Source organism: Drosophila erecta, unplaced genomic scaffold (assembly GCF_003286155.1).
Source record: "Drosophila erecta strain 14021-0224.00,06,07 unplaced genomic scaffold, DereRS2 tig00000055-arrow-pilon, whole genome shotgun sequence".
Classification (NCBI taxonomy): Eukaryota; Metazoa; Arthropoda; class Insecta; order Diptera; family Drosophilidae; genus Drosophila; species Drosophila erecta.
The window spans coordinates 13,765,733-13,792,135 of record NW_020825200.1 but is presented as its reverse complement, the minus strand read 5'-3'; the positions used below and the strand labels follow the sequence as shown (position 1 = coordinate 13,792,135).

General features: G+C 40.8%; 2 protein-coding genes across 2 annotated transcripts in view; one reads left to right on the top strand and one right to left on the bottom strand.

Moving 5' to 3' along the window:
• Positions 1–19,026, bottom strand: part of LOC6542743 (calcium/calmodulin-dependent 3',5'-cyclic nucleotide phosphodiesterase 1) — a 116,451-nt gene extending 97,425 nt beyond the window's left edge. The window contains exons 1-3 of the mRNA XM_015158961.2: positions 18,990–19,026; positions 15,832–16,005; positions 1,826–1,848 (exon numbers count right to left, since the gene is read on the bottom strand). The gene's annotated coding sequence lies outside the window, so the exon portion shown is untranslated. The remainder of the gene's footprint in view (positions 1–1,825; positions 1,849–15,831; positions 16,006–18,989) is intronic.
• A 6,044-nt stretch (positions 19,027–25,070) lies between these two features.
• On the top strand, positions 25,071–26,355 carry LOC6541247 (odorant receptor 33a). The gene is made up of 2 exons (XM_001969764.3): positions 25,071–25,792; positions 25,866–26,355. The coding sequence occupies exons 1-2, from the start codon at positions 25,071–25,073 to the stop codon at positions 26,278–26,280; spliced, it is 1,137 nt and encodes a 378-aa protein (XP_001969800.2). The 3' UTR covers positions 26,281–26,355.
• The last annotated feature ends 48 nt before the right edge of the window (positions 26,356–26,403 follow it).

The following is a 26,403-nucleotide window of genomic DNA, read 5'->3' as shown; positions in this document are numbered from 1 at the left end:
AATTCCGGTGGGCAAAATGCAGCTGCTTGCATATAGATGGCCAGGTGAGGAGGAAAACCTCTTGCCACTACCACTTGTCATTCCTGGCTGAGATGAGCTGTGCATAACTTAGGACCTCGTTTTATTGGGCGCTCCTTCGGTTAGCCACCCCATGTGAACTTGAGCTGGAATCCAGATCCTGATCCCTGTTCATGCCGAGCTCTTGGCCCTTTAAATATGCTAATAATTTTCGACGCTGCTTTATTAAATTTCTATGGCAACCGACTGAAATGAAATGCGCCCCAAAATGACATAACTTATTTAGCTTTCGCCTGGTGCCGCCGCTCAAAATTAACGCCGTCGACCGAATGGGGCGGGGTATTTTCGGGATACTCCCGGAAAACCAGAAGTCGACACACAACGCCCCCCTTTTTCCGACTTTTCGCCAACTGCTGGCTTCATTTTATGGAAACGCCCAGTAAAGTGGCTTTCGCCTTCTATCCTGCTCGTCTTTTTTATGCCAGCTTTAAAATCAGAATTGTGTCGTTAAAGCGAGAGGCACTGAAGTTTAATGCTTAAATAATTATTTTATTTAATGCTGGAAAAATGCCAGCTGATGCGACAATATCTAGTTGATGTCTTTCATTTTATGATAGTTCAAATATGTGTATTTTTAATTAAGTTTAATAATGCCGAAAACCATGTTTAATCGTCTGCACGTTTGTACTATTAAGTTTTAATAAATTATTTATTTTCGCACATTAGCAGGCAAAATAATGTTAACGTAATTATAAAAGCAAATAGCGATCAATTAACTGCGTATAATGAGTAAATATGTGCTGTTCCTTAATAAAATAAATTGAAAACAAACAATAGTGCACTGATACTTTAACTATTTCCTTTGCAATGGCAATGGCTGCCCTTAATTGGACAGGAAATTTTCGCACCACACAATCGCGCCGATAAAGCTGTCAGTAGTGACAGCCAATAATAAAGAGAAAAGAATGCGGGCCCATACTATAAGCCTTTGAAAACCATCTGGCAGGCTTAAATGCGAATGATTATGCACATTATAGATTGGCAGCCATTGTTGCACTTTTGTTTGACCAGGCGCAAAATCTTTATTAATTACGAGTTCGTAGTCAATTTGCCAATGTTTGCAATGTCTGTTTGCCGCAACGGAAATGTATTTTGTGGGGGCCTAAAGCTCATCACCTGGCCAAAATGCTCATAAATCACAACTGGCTGCTTGCAGTGGGGTCTTAATAAATATTGACACAGCGGGAACAATTAATCACGTGCGGCACAATGTTAATGTGTAGATTTTTAATTATGAAAGACAAATACGCACCAGTGCGCACATAGAATATTCCGTACGAACTTAGGGGATTCATATTTAATCTAGAGATTTAAAACACATACTTGAGTCGATGGCTTTCGAGGCTTACCAATATACATAATATATTAAAGCAACGAAATAGGCAAAGAGTGCTAATTAAGCAGCTTATGTGTATTTCAAGCCACTAGAAAATTTACTTTAAAGTAAGCAAAACCCTTGAAATGTATTAATCGATGTAATTGACTCCTCAGCCATTGAAGTCACTTAAAGAAATTGAAGCTCGCTGCTTCATAACTTATGGACTCGCCAATCTCACTGTCATATGCCAAATGCAGATGGACGTTGAAAAATGATGTTATACTGGCAAATTATGTATACCCATGTCGGCCGCAGAAAGTGAAACATTCGTCAGGCGTGAAAAGTATGCAAATTGTTTGTCTGTCCTTTTGACCCCTCGAAAGGGAGGTTCACTCGATCACAATAGACATCCTAAGGGCCAGGACTTACCTTTTTTCGCCTTTTTCCGTCGCCTGCAAGCAAAGAGAATGGTAAAGGAGTCGATTAGGAGGGCATAAACAGGATTCACATACATGCATGAATATCAAATTATGGAGAACTAAAAGCTCAGCAGAAGCACAAACAGAAACTGAGATTGAGATTGAGATTGAGATTGACTGTCCGACGGATGGATAACTGCTCAAGGGATGAGCTGCCTCCCCAAAAAGTTGGCTATCCAAGCCGATTGACTGGACATCTCGACTTGAAGTGCCCGAGCTGGGACTCTCACACACTTGACTTGCATATTTTTGCAGCTTATAAATATTATGTTACGGCTCAATAAGCTTATGGGCCGAATGATCCCCTAACTTTGCGCTGATTGTCACCCATTAGTCATTAGCATCCTTGCCCACAAATTTCGCAGATGAAGTGAGACTCGAGTGGATTGATGCTGGGCATCTCGGATTTATGACAACCAAACATATGTGGCATTTCAATCTGTCCGCCAGGTCGTGTTCTTAATGGCGCTCTGCTAACTCGGACAAAGATATTCCCGAAAACTTGGCCCAAACAAGCTGAGTTGGCTAATGAGGATTGGGTGTGGCTGGGCGGTCAGGCGGTCAGGCGGCCAGGAGTCCTGCTGAGGTCAGAACGAAAGTTGTTGGCCGGACGGCGTGGTAATGACACTCATTAAGGCAGCCCAAGGGACAACGATGGGGAGTCCTTTGGGCCAAGGAGTCCTTGCTAATCGTCTTGGCTTTTGCAGCGTTTGCATAATGCCAGCGACCAGACAGCGTTCTTTGGATCTTTTTGTGTGCAAATTTTTATTTTTAGAACAACTTTTTCCAGCTCCGTTTCTGGGCCATTTTCCCCTTAGCGCAATCTAATTATGGGGCTGTGAAAATTCATTAATGCCGCTATAGGAGGGAATCGAAAAAGCAGTGCACTGAAAGCAATTGTGTGGTCTATCTATTATTTATGCTAATATACAATGAAAAGCATTGCTGTACATATAGATTTCTTTACAATTAAAGTTATATTTCGAATATTCTTAGTATGGAATACTTTTGGAATGGACGTTATTTTTCCAAGTGCATTGTCATACAAAATTAATTATCCGTCAGAATTAGCGGCGGATTTTGCGTTCGCTTTGTCACTTTGCATTTTGCACGCCAGTTGGCCAGTTGGCCGTTCGGCTGGATTTCCATTAACTTTGTCACACCCAAAAGCCCTGGTCATCAATAAAAATTTAATGATTGCGTTAAGCTGCAGCTGCCGCCTACTCACACACACACAGCGGTCCTACTATTCGATTAAGGTCTCACATGCACATGTACATGTACATGCGAGAGAATCCTTTCCCCTGAGGGCGAAAATTCTGCCGAGTGTGCAACATTTTGCAAGAGGGCAGGACCCGACATTTTAATGAAGTTGTAATGAGTCGAGGGGTACTCGCAGGTCCTGGCAAACTGCAGCCATGTGACTGCCCCTCATCCTGGCCTCATCCTGATATTGGGGCACGCAAATATTTGCAGATATAAATTACAGACATACTCGTATCTGCGTGGCAGCGACAACGCGTGGCACGTTTTACGTGCTTTGAATTTCAAATTACACTCACTTTTTTCCATCATTTTGCTTTTCTCACCCGAAAATATGGACATGACTGCCAGGACACCGGAGGTGGGGTGCCAATATGCGAAGTTCCAACGAGATCTACATTTTACTGGGGGCTATCCAGCCATATGAATTTCGAGAACGTAATGTTGGGGCATAAAATTAATGGATCGCATGATAACGGATACGGTTATTGTTTTTAAAGCAGAAATAATTGAAATTAAATGGCTCAGCAGTATTTATATCTGGTAATGGAATTCGAGAAGCGTTTTGGGTAATTCAAGTAAAATGGAAATAAATTGGACTTGGATGTGAAGAATGGATGAAAATAGGAAATATCTCTTGTGGGTCACTTTTAAAAAGCGACGCATCAAATATATTTCTGTACAAAAAATATTCAATAAACCAATTATTTTTACATCAGTTAAATAAGTCTGTAGGGCGTTGTTGTAGAACAATATTTGCCAGATGAAGTGTTATGATCACATGGCTGAATTTATTACCCTACCTAAATTTTTCCCGATAGAATACTGTTTTACATTTTCTTCCCCTCAGCACATCGCAGATTATAAATCAAATCAAAGTATTGGCAAAGGACCTTCCACCACAACGCTTTTGGGTGTGACTATGACAATGTTCTTTGCGATTTTGGGTCTCGACACACTCGACTGTAAGTGAATTAAAGCGAGTCACAGGGGCGCACATTTTCGTGGCATACTTTCGAGGGCTAGGTAATTGAAATTTATGCATAAATTATGCGCATAAACGGACACGGCGAGGCAATAAACAAAAATGAAAATGTAAAGTGCTGAATTTTGCTGGGGAGTGAGGAAGCAATTTCTTCAACGCATGAAATTTTGATGAGTTCGCAAGGAGAGGCGGCCGTTCAAAAAATGTACTTGTCCCTCGCCCACTGTTTCTGTATTATTTAGTTGTTTTCCCATTCAAAACAATTTGTTTGCTCCAATTAGGCGGTAAGGCTGCTGCAAGTGCACAGCATTTCATTTAGTGTTCATGTCCAGAGCGTTGCCAGCGGAATCGTGGGACAGAAATATGCAAATTGTGTTTCTGGTTGCATAGATGTGGCGGCATAGTTGCAGATATGCAGCTATGGTATTGTTACCAGCTCGCCATGTCCTTTTCGTCCTGTCTCTCTTTCTGGCAACGACTCCTTGTGCAGTTGACTGCCCCGAAAATTGAGCAACGTCCGGGATGGCAAATTGTATCAAATGGCCAAACGTCAGCACAACTGCACAACTGCACACTGTGGAATGTATCTTTGTATCCGATGCTGTATCGGCTTTTGCTTGCACCAGAATGTCTCTTTTTGTGTGTGTGTGGGACAGTGTTGGTGTAATGACTTCTCTTTTACATGGCAAGCATTTGTGGGGAATCCCAAGGAGGCAAGGATCTGGGTTGCATGGCGAAGGGCTGTCAGGCGCATTTGTGCTGCGCTTTATTTAAATTACTCAATTTGCTAGACAATCTGCTACGGAAGTGAAAATTAAGTACAGATGCTGGGAAACCGGCAGCACCCACAGACCCATCCGATTTCCCTCGTTCACTTCAGCCCACAGACAATTCAATTTAGTGGAAAGTTTGCACTCATACGTACAAGTATATAGGAAAAACTTTTAAATTTAGGTTGCTCAGCCAAGGATGTCAAGAGTTCAGAAGATGGTCACAGATACGACGTAAAATAAAGTACATATTATATATAGCGAAAGGTAGTAACACTGCGGCAAAATTGGAGTCCTTGACAAGCAATTGTGCAATTTCAAATTTCAAGCACGGATTGCTGAAGCTAATTGATAAATTGGAAGATGGCAATTGAATAGGAAATAAAATAAAATATAATAAATATTATTTTAAGCTAAGGACACATAGTATTATATATACTTTAGTATTATAGTATTTTATCCACTATATTAAAAAGTTCAGCTTGTTTAATTTTTCTGAGTGCATTCCTGCACTTACATACTAAATATCCGTTTCTATGTAACTTGTGCTTTTGTAGGTTTCTTTTTCCCTTCCATGCAGCAACTGTGCTCCTTCCCGCAGGTGTGTGTGTGTGCTCTCTGAGGCGGCTTAAGGCGCTTACTCTGTCACCTGGCTAACACAGACACAATCGCACCCACACCACCAGCACTCTTGCGAGCCACTGTGGACGTGTGGAATTCCTTCCCTTTGAAGAGGGCACCCTCTCGGAGGCACTCCACTTTTCCTGGGCCCTGCTGTCTGAGTGCTTTTCGACCCAAATGCGAAAGGCGTTTGCCATTTTAAAACAATGTTACGAGCTCACCTCGGACGTTGCTGGCATTTTCTTATATTTGTATTGAGAATTCTGGGACATCGCAGCCGCAATGGCAGCGAGCAAAGGTTCTGGGCTAAATCAGATTCACTTATTTTTCTAAATATATTTTTGACAATTTTGCGACTTTCTAAGATTGCAAGCCGGCACATTTTGTTGAGCTGTAATAAGCAGCTTACGAAAAACAATCTCTAATACAAGGCTTCAAGTCAGTTGCTCCTTCACCTGACAGTTTGCCTAAATTGGAACTAAGAAACGGAAATGATAAGGGGGCTAATGCGATGAGGAATTTACTTAATAAGCTTCTCATTTTGTGGTTCCTTGTGGTGGAGGATGTTCACTATTTATAGAAATGTTGAACGATTTCAAAATGTAGAACAAATTAAAATTAGGTACTGTGCTGTGCTGTAGCTTTAAAACAAATGCAGTAAACAAATATTATTTAAATTCCTAAGCATATCTCATTTGACCACATATTCCAGTTGAAATCCCCAGCAAACGCATTTCCGAGCAGCTCCCAGGCAAATCCAGCACTTACAGCCCAGCAAAGCTTGACAACTTAGATAAATACCCGTCCAGGGAGCAGGAACAGAAGCCAACTGATCTGCTCGAGAGCTGGAGCATAAATTGCAGCCGGGCCAACTCAATCATCCGACAAACATTGTATGTACGAAGGAGCGCCGGTCGAGATATACGAGTGTATCTGGCAAATGGTGAAAACACTTTTGTTGTGTTTTTATACGCTGCTCTTGTTTATAGCGCATTTTGCTGAAACAAAGCAGCCTTCCGGAACATTGCACAATAAAATGGCAAAGCAGCAGCAGCAGCAGCAAGTTGCAAACTCAAAAATAGAGCACCGAAATAGGCGACAAACTGAGCCAGTCCTTCCCCCACCATCACTTTATTCTCGGACCTAGCAAATTGATTTTGATAACATGACACCGCTCCCGCGATCCCCACCTCCCCAAATCCCCCACGAAAAAAGGAACTGGATGGAAGGTCCTGAGGCTGAAATAAAAAATACGAAAGTAAACGCCACATTTTGTTTTACTCGTCACTTGTCAGGCAGTAAAAGCAAATTACTTAAAGTTCATTGCTTTAAGCGACAGGGCGGACATCGGCTGGATATACTACTGCTCCATGGGGGTTGGGACCTGGAGCACCCATTCCACAGCCATTGTGATGGGATTTGGTGGCAGAGTGATGGAATGGACGCTGATGGCTGATGGACGATGACGTCGGCTCGACTGAACCTTCTTCATCCATTTCATTCGATGTCGCCGCGTATGAAATACGCTGAGTCCAGGACAAAACAACGACAATTTATGGTTTCTTGCAGTGTTACAGGGAACATTTTGTGAATTAGTAACATTTATAGCTATAAATGCTGCAATTAGAAGGAACACATCATTTATTCCAGTGCAGAAAGCCCAGGACAATTACATACATTTAGGCGGAAATTATGATTAATTAAAGTAAAAAAAAATGAATAAAATAATTTTTTAATTTTACTATCAGGGATCAGCTCACTATTTCAATAGAGTTCAATTTTAAACAAGAGGCCATTTCATTTAAAATTTTATTTAAATTCTGTAAGAATAGTAATCAATCTAAGGTAAAAATCTTTCAAGATAAAATCAAACCCAATCGATCAAAATTCTCTATAACTTTTGAGCTTTGGAAAAACATGAGATATTTTATTTTGATTTGACGAAAGTGTCACAAAATCTGAAACCAATCTGCAATTGTATTTCATCAAAGTCAATGCCGCGATTTTTCTACTCTTCTCACTCCAATCAAATAGATCAATAGATGAGCAAACTCACTCAACGAGTTGCTGAAATCAAAACGAAATTGATTGTCAGCACTTGACACACAAGCATTTTATATATTTTTATACATTTTCCCTTTTTGTCTAGATCGATCACTGGTGAATGGGTCCCAAGGACATCAGCTTGACCAGCTTTTCGGAAACTTTACATAGATGATTGGGCATGGTGACGGGTGAAAATCCCTTTGTTTTATTTTCCTCCTTTTTCCGTCCGAGGATTTTGGCCTTGTCCATTTGGCTGTCAGGTCTAGTATTTCATCCCTGTTGGCCATTTTTATTGATCCCTCGGGAGTCGGGACACCGAAGCCGATTTGTGTTTGACATAAATTATGTCAATCGCTGGCAATTTGTTGGGCATTAATGGGGGAATATGGGAAGTGCCGCGCTTCGCGAATTGGGAAGTGTGGGTGGTGGGTGGTGGTTGGTGTCCTGTCAACTGCATAATTAAAGGACCAAAAGGCGCTTAGTGTCGTAACACAAAAAGTGTGTCATGGCGAAAACTTTTACGGGCTCTTTTTTCACAAGTATTTTCTTTCATTTGCACCTGTCTTGCCATTGTTTAATTATGCAAGAGTAGGCGGCGTTTGCGTTTGCTTTTGCGGCAGGCAGGACTTTTAAAACAATGTGCGACGTGGGAGTTTTTAGATAAAAGTAATATGCGTAGAGCAAGTTTAAATGAATTTTCCACCCACAGCACCGACATCACCCACTCAATCACACACACACACGTACACACGACTTGGAGGACAGAGACTGAGAGGGCTGAAAGCCAATAAATCAATGACAAGCCCAACGAAGAAGACTTGTAATGGGAATGGATGGGTGATGGAGAAGCCCTCGAGTGGGCGGAAGGGATGAAAAAGTTCAAGGCCGTAATCCCATTTGATGCCGCCACAAATACGCCAATCATGTCATACATAATATATGACTCGCTCGAGCTCGACCACAGCCAAGGGCTCCAGATGAGCCAATTTAAATGCCCAGCCAATTGTCTGCACATTATCGACAACAGGTCTACGGCAATCTCGCAACTCAATCTCGCTTTTAGCCAATTACCAAATTTCACACGCTTGAAACCCAAAACTATATCAGCACAAAAAAAAATAAAAAAAAAAAAAGAAATCTCAAACTTTTCCTATTACTCGGCAAAAGTGGGAAAGTGCTCGGCAAAGAGCGCCAAGAGCCTTGAAATCGAAAAGCCAACACCAAAGGCCCCAAAAGAAGGATGAAATTTGTTATATCAGAATTTGTTGCCTGGCTTCCAAATGGAATCACAACAAACTCTAATTGAGTTTCGGTCGAGTTGAAACGATTTCAAATGGTAGAACAACAAGGCAGCCAAATGTTTGCAGATACAATAAAATACAACACAAATTGCCAAGCAGATGTTGTGCAAAGGTGAAGAGTAGATAAACAAGAATTCATGTGTGCCTAACAGAAATATTGAATAAATTATATTTACAAACCCATTATTGGGCCCTTAAAACGTATTCATCGGAAATGGAATTTTGACGCCAAAGTCATAGACAAATGAAATGTAGCTAACCAGATAACAAATTTTCCATACATCACTGTGAGCAACATATTCTAAGAAAATACCTCTTTTTAACGTCCAGTGATTAAAATGATTTATTCAGCCACAAAACAACTGCGTAGATTTCTTGTGATTTGCTCGTTTCAGTCGGAATCAATAAAAGTAATCAGTCAAGGCAAAGCAATTAATGAACATCAGCCAACAAGGCAGCACAAAACACCAAAACACCAAAAAAAATTGATTGTAATGATAGACAATGGAATTGGTGGCTTGGACCGATGGGAAAAGGTCCCGAAGGGTTTTTGTATTTTGTTTTTCGTTGTTGCCTGCTAACTAACCAACTGCGTGCCGCATTTATAATAAATAATGCATAGGAAATCGATTTATTGACTGATATTTAGCGTTTCAGTCAGCGGCACTACCGAAAATTCCCCCTAACCGACTGACAATACATGCAACGCCCACACAAAAAGAGCACCAAACGCCTGAAAGTATGCCGCCATAAAATGACAAAATAAACGAAACACAAGGCAGTCCAGAAACGAAGGCACAAGAAATGACCATTTTATGAAGTGTTTAATGGATGTTAAGTGAGTGTGCGTAAGTGAGCCTCGCACGGGTGTGTTGGTGTGGCTTATATGTGTCAGTTTGTTATCTATTCAACGCTTGGCTGACCACAATCCGAAAAGCAGGCCAAAAAGACTGGACAAGACCAGATGCGGAATAACTTTGACTTGGATTTGCTATTTTTGCTGCTGCTGGGGGAATTAAATTGATTTTCTGTGTTTTATTGGTTTCGACATAATTGTAAACCAATTGATTGGGTCACAACGAAAAGGAAGTGATTCATTTGCATCGCTCCATGGAAAATAACTTAGCCTTTGGCTTTTCTTTGACTGCTTGTTATATTTTTCATGTTTCCTCGATAGTAAATTCATACTAACTTTAGATCGTTATGTATAACGTAAATATTAGCTTTCAACAATGGAAATAAATATTACAATCAGAGACCTAACTGAATGTTTATTTGAAGATTTTTATTGATTTTGCTTTTCAGCTTGCCCATTTGTACAATATTTGTTGACAAGGGTTAAAAAATATGGATACAAGCCAATAAGCAATAGGTTATTGTGTCTTTAAAAATAGGAATTCAAAAGTCGCTTAAAAGCGATTATTGAGAATGAAAAAACGAGTATGGATAATTTCATGTAAAGGCAAAAAATCTGTAATATTCACTAGAATATTATTAAACCAAACTGCAAATCACTACTGGCAAACACAAACCATATATCCGCAACCAAGTAGCTCAGCTTTGTACCTGATGGTTCCAGTTTTTCGGTTCTAACTTTACGATGCTATTTAGCAAATCAAGTTGCCATGTCAAGAATGTGAGTCTTTGACAATACATATTTATCTGCGGAAATCTGCAACCTTCTGGCCACATTTAAGTGCTGTGGAAGGAGAATGGAAGCAAGCGAAGGAGAAACTAAAGCAATCCCATCAACTAAAAAGCATCTCAACGTGTGTCCGCACACACACTCGCTCAGACGTACGTGAGAGTATCTGTGTGTGCGTCTATCTCTTCCTGCGTGTATGTGGATTGTGTTTGTGTGTGTGTGTGTATCTCAAATGAGACTGAGGCAACTAAGGCGCTTCTAGCTGCAAATGGCAGCACTTAAGCCCACCCCATCCCCCATATACCATTCCCATTCCGAGCCAGCGATGACAAGCGCATAAAAATGGAAATGAAAATGCCAAAGCTGCTTCTCCTGGCTAACCGCCCCTCCCCACCAACCCTGCAGCTCGGATTGGAAAATGACAAATTGCTAGTACGCTGAGCGTTAAAATTATTGCGGCCTGATTGCATTAGTGGCCATGAAACCGTTGATTTGTTTTACTACGTAGAGTCTGGCCTGCAGGCGACACGGATACGGTTACGGTTACGGCTACGGGTTACTGGTTACTGGTAACCGGAAGGAGCGGATAGCCCCACAGCCAAAATGGCGGCCAGGCAATTAATGACTTATCCAAGACCTTAGCACCGAGGCCACAGCCACGAGGTGTCCGACGACATCCCCATCTCCTTGCCCATACCCATACCCATACCCATCTACATCCACGTGCACGGCCGGAAAATCCTCGAGCCACGCTGACATCTGATTCCGCCGAGGGCAGTGGCAAAGAAAATACAGAAAAGCAAAAGGTTGGGAAAATCAAGAACTGGAGAAGTAAAATACGTGACATGTGTTTATTTCAGATTTTTTTAAGGACGACACGAAGTTCAGTGTGCTATCAAATAAGAGTTTCGAAGAAATGCAATGTTTACTTAGATCATGTGATTGTTATTTAAATGAATATGATTGTATAAGTAATTGAGAACCGAAATCATGAATTAATTGGGAATGAGGAAAATTTTAAGTTGTATACACCCAAAATAAAAGGTAATTGAAAAATTGAAGCAACACGTAGTTAAACATTAAATTCATAATTAAAATATTAAATCTTACAATATAATAGCTATTAATAGCCTTAGTGCAAACAGACCTTGGGCATTCCTTTATTTCATTGCCTTTTTAATTGGCGTTTACCAAACGGCGCAAAATATTTGAAAAACAGGTGCACAAACAATTCCATGAAAATCCCACATGTGCACTTAATTATTATCCTAATTGTCTGGCTACATTTTTGTTTTCAAGTTTTCCAGGTGGAATAACACGTTACCTAACCAGCTACCGGGTGATATTATTCTGTTGGCGCCATGGCTGCAAGGAGACCAGATTGAAAGACTATTCCCCGCATTACAGGATCCTCCTTCCTGAACTCATCATTCGCCTTTTTGGTCGTTGGCAATGCAAGTGGCCCATTTACACAGCAGGCCTTTTGACACGAGTGTTCAGCAGCGGATTCTGAATGGCGGTGTTTGCGGGGAGTGGGTGTTTGGGAAAAGTGAATGTGGAAACAGTTTCCACTCAGGAGATATGTTTAACGTGGGCAAATGTGAGGCAGGCGATGGCAACTCGTCTAATTTCGCCTTGCCATGTTGCATCCTCGAGTGGCGGCGACGGGCATGCTAAGCTCACTTTTGGACCACTTGATGATGAGGGACATCACTCCAGCCCCATCCACTCCATTTGTAAGCCCCTTTTGCAAAACAGTGTTGCCCAGTTGGCATTGTTTTAGTTCTGAATGCATTTGCAGCGAAAAAACAACTAATCGTTAAACAATGAAAGCTAAAGTTAAAATTTATGGAAAAAATCAACGAGATCTAAAAATGTTACGTTAATTCATAGTATTCCTGGAATACAACAGTGGAGATTGTATAAATAAATACTTTTTTAATAGAGTGCTAGCTATTTAAGGCGCACACTGTAGCTTCCTTTTTAGCAGCACTGCCGAGCGAATGGTGTTGAAAATCTTCACTGGTGCGAAAAGTATTTTTCGCACATAATTTCCAGAGCAAGCGGTATGGGGCGTCAGCAAACAGCTTCAGCTTGTTAACCTCCTTTTCTAGCCAGCCAGCGCTGGCTCTTTCTATTTTTTGCTCCATCTCTCTCTATTACTTTGCCACTGGCATTTACATGGACAATCTACGCCCACTTAAGCGGCGCCTCCATTGTTGGCCGCTTTACCGAAACGGAAGAATGAAAACAAAATATTTAAGCGCCACATTCCCCTCGTTCTTGCCTTCATTTCCCATTTGGCCCCGCCCCTCGCCAGCCCCGCCTCTTGTGAATTTTCAATTAAAAGGCGCTTTTCCCGCATTCACACATGACTTTTCCGCTGCGCGAAATTAACAGCTCATGAAATATGCTCTGAAATGTATGCAACGCGCCATTGTTGTGAATCTCGCTCTGAAGAGCTTGACTCGTCCTTGGATGCCTTGAAATAACGATGCCAGCCCCAAAGGCGACAATTTAATCACCTGCACGCCGAGAAATAAAGGAGGTAAGTCATATATTTTCAACTGTGAAGCGAAAGTCATTAGTTCAAAATATAAATAGATTCATAAGCCTAGCAGAAGCGTCCTTTTTCCTTCTCTGCGATTCACTTCCTGTCCGCACGGGGTTTTAATGAGCCTCTCAATATGCATGACACACAGCTTAAATGTGTAATTGCGAATGTGAGGCACCACGTGTTCTCATTACCATCCACAGCACAGAACGGCGGCATCAGCAGAAATTTTTGGTAAATTGGTGACAACGTTGCGTATACTTAATATGCTCTTTGGTGCAAGTGCCACTCAATGCATTCAGTCTATGAAAAAGTATTCAATTTGTAGCTGGTCCAGATAAATAATATTCTTGAAAATCGAATGTTTCGTTATTGAAGGGATGTGGAAATATTTATACAACCCTTGCTGGGAAATCGGAAACGATTTATCAATGAAAATTGGGGTAAAAAAAAAATAAAAATCGCTTTTAAGAACTCTCCATTCAGCTGGTACTGAGTGTGAATATATATTACACATACACCACACACTCATTCCCACATACTGACAGCTTTACAAATTTCAATGCATTTGCTTGGCACTCACTGCCATTCGCATTCAGAACTCAGCATTCATCGTTCGACATTCCGATTTCATTTTGAAGATGCGGGCTATTGTGTGCGGAAAAGTTTTCGGGTTCTGCAAAGTCTGCGCTTAAACTATCATAAAATAATCACAATGAGAAATCAAAAGTTTCTCCGCCTGGGCCAGGTCATACAATAAATCAGACGGAGGCCTCCGCCACTCACATGCATAATGAAAATAGCCGAGGAAAAAGGAAAACTCTTGCTACAAGGGCCGGGCGTTGAAACTTTTCTGCGCTTTTCGCTGAGAGCACAAAAGTTCAAAGGGCCTACGAAACGAAAATACACCCAGTCCCGCACTCTGCTCACCTCAAACTCAGTTTCTGGCAGCAGGTGATTAACAGATGCAAAGGGCCAGCAGGCCAGCTGAATCCATTCATTTGTTATTTGTCCAGATATGAAAAATGATTCAGCCTTTGCTAATACGTTTTTGTTGAAAATTAGGTGGCAAGCGGGGCGAAACGAAGTGCAGGGAAAGTCTTACAGAGATGCGCAAAATTCTTAATTGGGACTTTGCGCAAAAATAAACAAAAACAGCCATTGAATTGCAGCAAAACAGCAAGTAAGCAGAAAGGTTCAACTTTAAAATACCCTTTGAATATTCTATAATAATGTTAATAATATATTGTGTATATATTACATTCTAAGGCGATTACTGACCGGACTTTAACAACTAGCCTTTTGACCGGAAAGGTTATTCAACTTTAGAATGCCATTTGAATATTCTATAACATATTTTAATAATATATTATATATTACATTCTAAATCGGATAATGGCAGCACTTCAATAACTACCCTTTTAACCGGAAAGGGTATTCAACTATAGAATACCCTTTGAATATTCTATAATATATTTTAATAAGATATTATATGTTACATTATAATACTGACCGCACTTCAACAACTAGCCGTTTGACCGGATCATACCCATTACTCGTCGCGAAAAAAGGTATACTAGACTAGAAAAGTAAGTTTTAATGAAAACATAGACTTAGGTATCCATCTATGTATAGAAAGTATAACATCGAGCGCGCAGCGCCCAGCTAACTTATACCCCCTAGAGGTACAGGGTATTTGCAGTAAAGAAATGGTTTTTCCTGTTTCCTTAACAGTTTTTGCTATTTTGCATACCGCGCCAGAAACAAATCAAAAGTAAATGGAGAGTGAGAAACACTTTGAAAAACGTTATAAAGTGAACAGTAGTTTTATGTACTTTTATTAGTGTACAACTTAAAAGCCAATTAGCAGCTGACCTAAATTATTGAAGCACGCTCATTCGAGAATTGCTAATGATCTTCTGGTTTGCTGGACTTGTTTTTCAATAGAATTATGTATACAAAGAAGAAAACCACTGCATTGCCCAATATTTTGTTTGTGGATTCTTTTGAGTGTATTGCTTTCCACCAAGTGTATTACGTTTAAAATGTAGTTTTTTTGGGTGTACCAAAAAATAACAAATTTAATTTGTTTTCCAAGTCTATTGAGTTGTTTCTTCGAATACATTATGTGGATTCAATGTTTTGAGTAGACAAACTATTGTCTGTTAATTATGGCTATGATTTTTTAGGTTTGCTCTTGAGTAGTATTTTCTAATAAGAAATTCCAGTGTTTTTGATAAGGAACAATGCTTAGCTCGTATGTGATTTACTTATGAAAAAACATATTAAATTGTACTTTTTGAATAATGTTTTCATGTTTAACTAGGACTCTAAGCTAAGGAATATTATTAATTATACATTTTGTTTTCTAAAATATTGTATCCATGTTTAAATGACACTCTAAGCTGAGGAATATTATTAATTATACATTTTGATCAATTTGTTTTGCAGTCTTGGAAGTGCAACGGACAATCTGAGGCATCTGACTCCTTTCAAGTTTTTATTGGATCCATTGCAAGTGCATTAAAACTGTGCCAAGTGCAGGACGAGACAAGGAGAAAGTCAGGCCGACGCCACCATTTTGTGTGCCAAAAACTATCCTTGACTCGCATTTGCATTATGCATGACTTTGCATTGGTTTGGCTTGGCTTCGCTTTTTGTTCTGTTTTAGATTTCCTATTTGAACTGGGCTTCTGGGAGGGAATGGGGTTCGAGATTGAGAAACGACGCGTAGGGTAAGGTCATCAGTGCATTCATTCCGCTTTACTTACTCAGCTTCTCGCCGGGTTCCGCTCTGTGTGCTTTTGGCCTTCTCGGATTCCGCTTAAATTGTAATTATTTGTTGGATCCACTGCTTGCACACAGTTTCGGTTTTGCGCTCTGTCCGCCAAACTTAGGGCATTTGAAAATCTCTGTGATTTATATGGCTCCCCAGTTGGTTACGACTGTAAAATCCGACTTTGATTTTGATTGATGGCAGTTAGTATATTGTTAGTTATGAACGCGAGCAGCTGCCGAATCGCGAATCATTTTTCGACAGTCGTAAACTTTACTTTTACTTTATTGTGACACATGCCGGGACTGCGCAATATTTAATAAGCACCCCAAAGTACACAAGCACACACACTCGCACACCGGGAAACAGTTAATATATGCCTGTATCACTCATACGTCACGTTGCCGGTTTTTGTTTTGGATGTGGAAAAAACAGGGGGGTGGGGTTGAAAGCGGCAGGGAGAGTGTTCGACAGCGGTCAGGAAAAGCAGCTTTTGTACAGCACGTGCACTTGACATTTAGTGCCGCAAGTTTCCCAAAACCAATAACCCCAACTCCGCAGGTGGGGGACGCCCTTCGGTTTTGGGGAAAATGGGGAAAGAGGCGAGCTGGTCCCATAAAAATTCAAAGCAGGCGGCAATCAATGACGTGGTTGGTGAACTGAACCGAACAAAACAAAAGTTCCTTCAAATTTATTTTCCTGCCCCATTTTATTTAATAACATTTCTGTAAACAAAAATGAGACTGAGTTAAGATATAGTATAGTAAAATACAAAAACATTTTACGGCCACTTTAGCACCTTGACTTTATGTAGTGAAATAAAGTAAAAAGCAAAAGTAAGCAAAGTTAATTAATTGAATTTGGGAATATCAATTTTGTTTCTAGCAATATAACAATATATATCTATGTTATATACACAATACAAATTAAAACTTAATCTTTTGATAATCAAATTAATTCCACAATTCAAAATTATCTTTCACTGACTCGTTTCACCTATCAAATCCTACTAAGTAACACAATCTTGTTCTTTAAGTCGAGATCATAGGTTTGCGAAGCATTCCATTGGATTAGTCAATAACCTTTTCGATTAGCTGCCCCATTCCTGTTTTTTTCAATCGCATGGCGTGTCTGAGCACAAAAGTACAAAAGGAACGTGGTATTTCATCGTCCTTGATGGCGATTGTCAAGTGCCCCGCTTCCTGGATTTTCCCTTCGTCGCACGAAAAGCGCAGCTGTCGCAGCCACTCCCCCTGTCGCCTTCCGCCCCTCTAAGCGTTACTGTTGCCACTTGTGCTTCCTTCGAGTGGCGCCGCCAATCATCGAAAGTGAAGCGTCCAAAAAAGAAAGTGCCGAACACAATGACGGAAATGGAGGGGTTTCTTTTTGGTGGGGTGAAAGTTGAAGTTGGGAGGACGCAGCTCGAGAGGAAATAGTGGTATAAGCGTTGGTCAACTTCCTGCCCGGTCAGTTAACCTAATGACCGGCATTCATGGCCATTTCCCTCTCGTGACGTTTCAAAAGTTGGACTGGCCCAGGCTTTTATGTGCCTTGTCTTTTGTCATCTATCATAACCTACGGACGTCCCTGCCACCAGAAACTCTTTCAATTGTCCAACTCAAAATTTAGTGGCAATAAGAGCCAGACCTTCGGGATTCGGTGGCAAGTTTAGTTTACGGCCTCAGCCAAGGGGAAAAACAAATTCTAAAATTAAAACATTTTCCCATTGCGTTTTTCGGGCATGGCCCGGAGAAAATTGTCAAGTTATGTCGGCAATGAAAAATTATTGCATAAATTAATTACGGCTAGGTACGTGCCCCGCAAAGGTTCGACTTGAAAATATTAAGCACGTGCCCCATGCGCCGTATGTAGGCGAATGAAGCCAGTTCTGGGGTCGGAGGTCGCAGGTCGCAGGTCGGAGAACGGAGCCCATGGCGTATACGTAATGACTGCTGCTGCTTGGCACAATGTGTGCGTTTGAGGACAAGCAATTAACCACATGTGCATTCAGGTCGTGCGGTTCCTTTGCGCTTACTTTTACCTGGAAATTAAATTTCCTGCCTTGATTGTCTGAGCAAGTGGGTTCCCTTCCACATTTCAGCTGAATTTCCGCCGAAATGACGTGGCATCGTTGATGGCTTATATGAATTGTTGATCGACAAGCGAGTCGTCTAAGATGTTCTATGCACACCCCTTCTACATTATTGATTAGTTCAACGAATGCCACGGCTTCCCGTTGGGTAAGCTGTTATAAATAAGTTACTCGACAATTATACCCGTGGCACATTTGGCTGCAAATCCAATTCTCACATCAATTATTAACCGTGGAACATTTCACCGTAAATTGCGTATACGCCGTGTGCCGCCTGTCTGAGCAAAAACAAATCCGTCAACACCATGCCAGCCACGTTGACAGCCCGCTAACGCATCAAATTAGCGTGTGACATAAAAAGAAAACAATTGAAAAATAGGCAAAATACCAGCCATAAGAAATGAATTCAATAGTAAACACAAGTCACACGGGGCCATCCATCAGAGTCCAGGACTCTTGTATTTTTCTCCCTTGTCAATCGGAGCAGCGAGATTCAGGCAGCTTTGCCGCCGAGTGTCTCTTGTTCAATTTAATTAAATACGTATATATAAACATATATATTTTTATCCGATGCGAATCTCGCTGCACTTGGCTTTCACTTTTTATGTCTTTCGATGGCGGGCGGTCGCTAGCAACAACAACAGCAAAACGCTTAAAAATAGCCGTCCGTTGGCCAAGGACAACTTATGGTTATTTTTGAAGCCGTACAAAATGCAGCTGAGCAGCAAAACGAAAGGCGGTCATTTGTTAAAGTCGTTACTGCTGTCGTTGTTATGACTTTGATTCGATTTGAATAAGTAGTATATATACTTTAGCTTTCGCTGTCCAAGTTTTTCGTTTCGTTTTTCCCATTTATTTTTCTTGCACTTTTCTCTCCTTTGTAATTTGTGCTTGCGCTAGATTTATCGAGGATTATCCCTCACTTTTGTCACAAACAAACTCACACTCGCACACTCGCACACACACACACACACACTCGTTCTATTGTTTTTCACACGTTTGCTGAACGGCCTAGTACAAGTAATGAAAAGCGGAGCGAGCGGAAAATCCGACGAGAGTACCGTTAGCTACAATGGCTTCCAAACAACTGAATTTCCGCCAACGCTTTTGAAAACATTTCTTGAAAGTTGCGTTCTCGGTTGCGGTTCGTGCCATGTGCTCCAAACATGTTCGATGCGGCATTTTCATTGTTGTGTTTTGGGTTCGAAGCAAGACGATTGCAGTAGCCGAAGTGGATTTTCCCCATTTTCCACCAACCCACCACCCACCAGCTGGCCATGCGAACCAGAGATGCTGCAACTCGCATACAAATGGACGAAACCCGAAAGAGAGGCCCTCTTGGTGGGGAAACTCTGGTTGGAAAGCGTATTTCCACGCGAGGATTGGGTCTGAAAAATTGCTTACAAATGGAAATGAAGCGTGTGTGTAAAGGTAAGTAGCGACATCAAATAAATGGCCATTTTTGTTGCGCCACGGACAGGTGAGGAATGCCTGACATATGGCCCACGTTCAAGGATTATATTATGTGTGGGCCGTTGGGCCCATCAGTAGCTAATGGTGAGCAAGTGGAGTATTTATTCAGATTTAACGACGGCTACAACTATTTAAGCATTAATAACACTAGTTCAGTCCACAAATCGGGGTATTTAAACCATATTTATAATTCCTATCGGATCCTATCAGTACAAACAGTCGGATTTTAGTAGCTCCTGTACTAAAATCCGACTTATTGTACTGATCCGATCAAGTTCATTAGTAGACTGTTATAATATATCTTCAATGAACAACCTCTCAGTCACTTTAAACTGCCATTAAATAATTCTCTGGATAATGAATTGGCTTGAACGAGGCCCCACTAATTGTCCGCATTCCGAACTTTCTCCATAATTTACACCTGCATTCACTGGCATTCCCCTCAAACTACTGCTTCATAATGAATGATTGTCCTTCCGGTGCCCAATGTCATGTATTGATGATGCTCTGGACCTTTTGTCTGACCGCAAGTCATCACATTAATTAAGAGCACGCCAGAAAATCCCATTCGAATACTTCGATTCGACTGGGAGGTCCATGAAGGCCGGGCATGGATCCCAGATCCCGGATCCAGTATTCCGTATCCGGCCAACTTCTAATCCTTGCCGTGGCCCATTCTCCAACGCATTCTAAGCCTTGGCCCGGCACGTAAAATATGCCAACTGTAAGGAATTTTGCGGCAACGCCTCGCAAAGCTGGCAGCGTGTAAAATGAGCGATAAGCGGTAGGGAGGGATGTGCAAGGGGACAGGGGGAAGGGGAAGGATACAACTACACGCAAAGAAAATATACTTGATTTCTTAAATGAGAATATTAGGTAATAAGCACAAGAAACTTTATAAGCGCATATCTAGCTTATAAGCAGATTTAAAGGTAACAGATAAAATTAAATATAATATGCTTATATTTAATATTATAATATTTCATCTGAAGAGCTATTCATTGATAAATAAATACAAGCAATTTGAGGAGTAAGTAGCGTTTCTTTTTTAAAATTAAAATGCAAAACAACGAAAATTAATGTGTTTTTAGGAGGAATAAAAACACATTAATTTTCCACACTTTTTCCACGTATTAATCTAAAGTGCCTTTGTACTGATGTTTTTATCGCAGTGCACACGCCGGGAATTGTAGGTGTGAACGAGAAATGGTAGTGCACAAGCTGGCATTCGCCTGCATTTTATGGCAGTTGTAGTTAATAAAGCGCAAACAGAAAGCCCCAAGACGAAGAGGGCGCCAGAGAAGGAGACGGCAACAGGATGAAAGAGAGAGAGGGAGGGAACACGGAGTGGAGCACAGCTTGGAGGAGAACAATCAATTTCACGTCAATTGGTTCATATTTTATGGGCTGAGCTACGGATGCGATGACGACCAGCGTCGTCACGGATATCGAAGGCAAAGACGCAGGAATTAAGGATATCCTTCGAGGTCTCCTGCCTCCAGTAGCTCCCACTCAGGACTGCCAACTAATGGCCAAAACGCAATACTCGACCCCAACAATATTTGGCACTGACAGCATTGCTAAGCCGGGCCGAACAATTGAAATGTCAGCATTTGTGGGCGTGTAATAGCTGCGCTGCTGGCTAAAAGGATGTGGAGCTGCTACGAAAAGCCGCTTAAACCAGTCGGAGTGAGCCAGAAATAGGTGGCAGCCAGGCAGCTCATAATTTGACAGGGCGAAATCGAAATGCACTTACCCAGGCAACAGCTGAACGAGACGTATAGAAGAAGGTATAATCAAATTGTCCACGTGGAACAATCAACAACGCATATTCCAATAAGGCATTGGTCAAGATTATGGTGAATTTGGCCTGATTTCAGGGGAAAATATTTGGAAATCAATTTTAATTATATATACCTTACATTTTTCCCACTAAGTCTGTACTACTTTAAGCTGTATAAATGAGATTAGTTAATGTAATATATATTAAATGATTTAAATGGTGGATTATTTGTTTAAATGACTTATACTTGAAACTTAAGGAGCATAATGTGAACTATAATCAATGAATAACATATAAATTCCGCCTACACTTGGACATATTGCCGCATAATAACAAGTTAAGTTTAATTCTTGCCTTAAATTGGTGCGATAGCCAAAGTTCACAAAGTAGCTCCATGGGTCGGCAAACTTTGGGCAGCCATCCTTGGGCTCAAATGTTGTTGTGCCATTGCCAAACATAAGCTGACTATGCAAAACTTTTGTTTGGCAAGCGAAACGCGCGTTCTATGCAAAATGGTAACCGGAAACACGGCTAGCAGATTAAGCCAGGCTGAACTGGGCCAGATTGGGAGCCGGCTGCGTAATTTGGGCACATGATTGATTGCCCTCTAGTGTTGTCTGCATAGGCCACCCGGGCGTATGCGCAATATGAGAACATAACAAATATGGAATGCGCGTGACCGCTGTGTCCTGTTCGTCTCCCCGTTTTTCCCTTTCCTACGAATGCGTCCAATTAATATGCATCCCTTTGGCGGACGACAAAAGGCTTTCAAGTGCAACTGGGCGTTGTCATACATTAACCTGCTGATGAGTGGGCGTGGCAAGGTCAAATGTGCAAGCACTTAGTCTAATGATAAGCAAAGAATGCCAACCCAGCAGAAGCGTACCGAAAATTCCACGATAGCCATGAGAAAAAACGAAGGAAACCACTGCCACAGGGAACGGGGTCATCGGGGCCATCGGGGCCATCGGGGCTCCGGTTAGGGAAAACTACACAAATCGTTCAACACTTGGCGGCACTTAAATGTGGAAAACCACATGATAAAATTAGACGATTAGCAGTGGCCGCAAGTACAGATACACAGACACTGCTACTGAGAAACCAAGCGTTTGGAAAGCATTGGCGCACCCAAAGGGGAGTTCTTGGATAAATAAATACGACATAAAATATAGATTTAAAATACCAATATTAAAGCAAAAAAATAGGCAAGGATAGTAGCATTACAAGGATTTTAAAGCTTAAATAGAACGCGTAACATTCGAACTGTTGTTTCAAATTCTACAAATGGATTATCCTTGAAAGTGTGCCCTGTCCACTTGCGTTGGCCAAAATGTGCGCACTTCTACATGACTTGATTGTTGGCTGCACAAATAATGCATCGCCCCCCTTTGGGGTCACGCCCCTGACAACAGCACACAGAGCTGACCGGAGTCCATTCACAAGCGCCGAGTAGACCGAGTAAACAAACGGCGAACGCAGCTGTTCCACCGACACTCGATTTTGGAGCCCACTAAAACCAAACCCAAAACACTTCGCCCCATGACCTCTTAGTGGTATACACTAGTACACATATACATACACCACATAGCAGGAGAAACACACACCATTTTTGGCGCAGTGCCGTTGAAAAATCGTTTGAAATTAGTTGAACGAAACATAACGAACGGCGATAAAGCAATAAATACTTGACACAATGCCTTCCAGTCCAGCGTAAACAAAGTCTGAATGTGGTCAATGTCATGGGAGATATTATATCAGGCTGTGTAAGATTCATTTTCCTTTATATAAGGCACGGGTATCTTTCAGAAGCTAATTAGCGAACAGAAAGTATACATATTTAGGGGGAAGAACTGCAAACTCAATTCCCAGAATTAGATATTAGCCAGTGCACGAATGAATAGATTCTGCTTAATAACCATTCGCAAATATTGACTTTATGGATAGACGAAGGAAGCGAACGAATATAAGGCACTATATTACCATTCTTTGCAAAGTGAACATTTTTCGTATATTTCAGTTTGCTGACGAAGCCGACTTTCCCTTTCGTTCCTTGTTTTTTGGTGCTGCCAAGCAAAGAGATCGCAAAATTCGAGCTATGTTCTGCATTTTATTGCTTTCATATTGCGGGGAATGGATTCACATTTAATAGCACAGAATTTTTGCGGATATGCAGCTGTACCACATTACTGTCTGCTTATCCAGCGATAAAAGCGATGTGTTTTATGGGCCTTAAACTTTTAAATTGACTTTCTGCGTCAAGTTCTAGATGAACATTTAATTGTTTACCCGAATTTGGCTGGTGTTTATATTCCAGTTGCAGAATTAGTTCTCAAAGGCTAATAAAACGAATCCTTTGATGCTGAACAGCTAACATGAGGCAGTGGAAAATCTAATAAATTAATGAACAGACAACACGACAAGTTCAAGACCCTGTGACCTTGCCTATCGCAAATCGAACACACTGAACAACCAGATGGGTCTCCGTCTTTTCTCGAAACCTTCGGCGACTTGATAAATTTGAAAACTGTCAGTTTCGCCTGATAAAACCAGAATACTTCCACCAACTCACACTTTTCGGGAAGTTTATCGCAGGCCACGCGCCAGTTGCCCTCGGGCCCAACTGTGGGGAAAAATAAGATTAAATTACATTTTGCACACAGTTGTGATTTTCATTAATTTGATGCCACATGAACACACACTCGGAGGGCAGTTGGAGCCAAAAAATCATATAGAAAAGAGAAACTTTTCAAAAAAAATCCAAATCAAATAACTTTGGCAACTTTTCCTTTTCATGGAGTGGGCCAGACCACAAACAAAAAACACAAAAAGTTTGCGAAAATAAGAAAGTTGCAGCTGCCTCTTAATTATACCTCACATTTCAAAGCGAGCATATTGTTTATTTTTGAAGTGTGTTACCTTTTTATCTAAAAAGGTTAAGACAAAAATGTATTTAAATTTTTGCTACAAATTTTTTCAGAAACTATAAGCTCACATTTGTTGGAATTCCCTTCTTTTCCCAACTCACAAATTTTTGTCAATGCTTTTGTGTGCTCAAAGAAAAAGAAGAATTTTTTGTTCTTTGCGTTCGCATATTTCAATGGCTGATAATGCATTACCAAAAAGCCACAAGAAACCTTAAAAAGTATTGCGGAATGGTAAGCAGAAAAACAAAATGGCATAAAACTGCCTTTTTACAGTGCTTTAGCGTAACAAAAGACAATGTAAACGAACTATTTGCATTCAGAACTTATCAATGGCGGTTATAAAACATTTGAAAGGTACAAGTTTCAACTTTTTTAACACCAACGAAAGAATCTATACTTTTTTATTACTCCCAGCAGCTGCCGATAAGAGTTTTAATGCCGAATTATGGCAACTTAGTCCGTACAGTTGCAACACGGATCATGAGACAACATTTGCTCGACTTTTTAACTGCGATATTTATGGCCCATTTGGTATGCTTATTTACGGCAAATCATTTGTTTATAGATCAATGAAAGAAGGGTTTGTTGGAATAAATGAACCTAAAGGTCACGCGCTATGTATTTATTTAATTTACAAACACCTTTTATTATATAAAGAAGTTGTAATCGATTTTAGTCCTACACTGATTTTGTAACAACTGGCTTAGTAATACTACATACAAATTAACAATTGTTAAATTATTTACCTAATCCGCATGTGTCAAGGTGAAGAATTTGAATTTCTTAATGCTATTACGTTACAGCTCACACTTGCTTAGTTTACACAAAGAGGTGATAATTGCTGGAATCAATTGAATATAATTGCTGGGATAACAATTACACCTAAGCGACTTAGCTTTAATTATTGAAAGGGAGCAGTATAAAAGGAAAGGCGGTAATAAACTTGTTCAATTGTTTTAAATATGGATTCAAGAAAGGAAGTCCAAAGTGAAAGTCTTTACAAAACCTATTGGCTCTATTGGCGACTTTTGGGCGTCGAGGGCGATTATCCTTTCCGACGGCTAGTGGATTTTACAATCACATTTTTCATTACGATTTTATTTCCCGTGCATCTCATACTTGGCATGTATAAGAAGCCCAAGGTCCAAGTCTTCAGGAGCCTGCACTTCACATCAGAATGCCTGTTCTGCAGCTATAAATTTTTCTGCTTCCGTTGGAAGCTGAAAGAGATTAAGGCCATCGAAGGATTGCTCCAGGATTTGGATAATCGAGCCGAAAGTGAAGAGGAACGAAACTACTTCGATCGAAATCCAAGTCGAGTGGCCCGAATGCTTTCGAAAAGTTACTTGGTGGCTGCTATATCGGCTATAATCACCGCAACCATAGCTGGTTTATTCAGCAGTGGGCGAAACTTAATGTATTTGGGTTGGCTTCCCTACGATTTTCAAGCAACCGCATTGACCTATTGGCTTAGCTTCACCTATCAGGCAGTTGGCTCTAGTCTGCTGATTCTCGAAAATCTAGCCAACGATTCATATCCCCCGATTACATTTTGTGTGGTCACTGGACATGTGAGACTATTGGTAATGCGATTAAGTCGAATTGGTCACGATATTAGGGTATCAAGATCGGAAAATACCAAAAAACTCATCGAGGGAATTCAGGATCACAGGAAACTAATGCAGTAAGATCATATATTTCTATCAAATTTCCCACCGCAGTGGGAATATAATAATATGTCAAATGTCTCTTTTCAGGATAGTACGCTTACTTCGCAGCGTCCTACGTCTTACCCAACTTGGCCAGTTCCTTTCCAGCGGCATCAACATATCAATAACACTCATCAACATCCTGTTCTTTGCGGAAAACCACTTTGCAATGATATATTACGCCGTGTTCTTTGCTGCGATGTTAATAGAACTATTTCCAAGCTGTTACTACGGAACTCTGATGACAATGGAGTTTGATAAGCTGCCGTATGCCCTCTTTTCCAGCAACTGGCTGAAAATGGATAAAAGATACAATCGAACCTTGATAATACTGATGCAACTGACGCTGGTTCCAGTTAATATAAAGGCAGGGGGTATTGTTGGCATCGATATGAGTGCGTTTTTTGCAACAGTTCGGATGGCATATTCCTTTTACACCTTAGCCTTGTCATTTCGATTATAGGAAAACAAATGTACGGCCTAAGGGCTTTAAAAAAAAGCGTGTTAAATTATTGAAAAACCCACTGTCTAGGAAATATCAAAAAGCTACTACTTAGCAAATAAATCATTCATAACATGTCCCTTT

What these genes read in the sequence shown, in the direction of transcription:
- LOC6541247 (XM_001969764.3), top strand. Translation starts at nt 25,071, where the DNA reads ATGGATTCAAGAAAGGAAGTCCAAAGTGAAAGTCTTTACAAAACCTAT. An exon ending in GATCACAGGAAACTAATGCA is followed by an intron (nt 25,793 to 25,865) that starts GTAAGATCATAT and finishes GTCTCTTTTCAG; the next exon opens with GATAGTACGCTTACTTCGCA.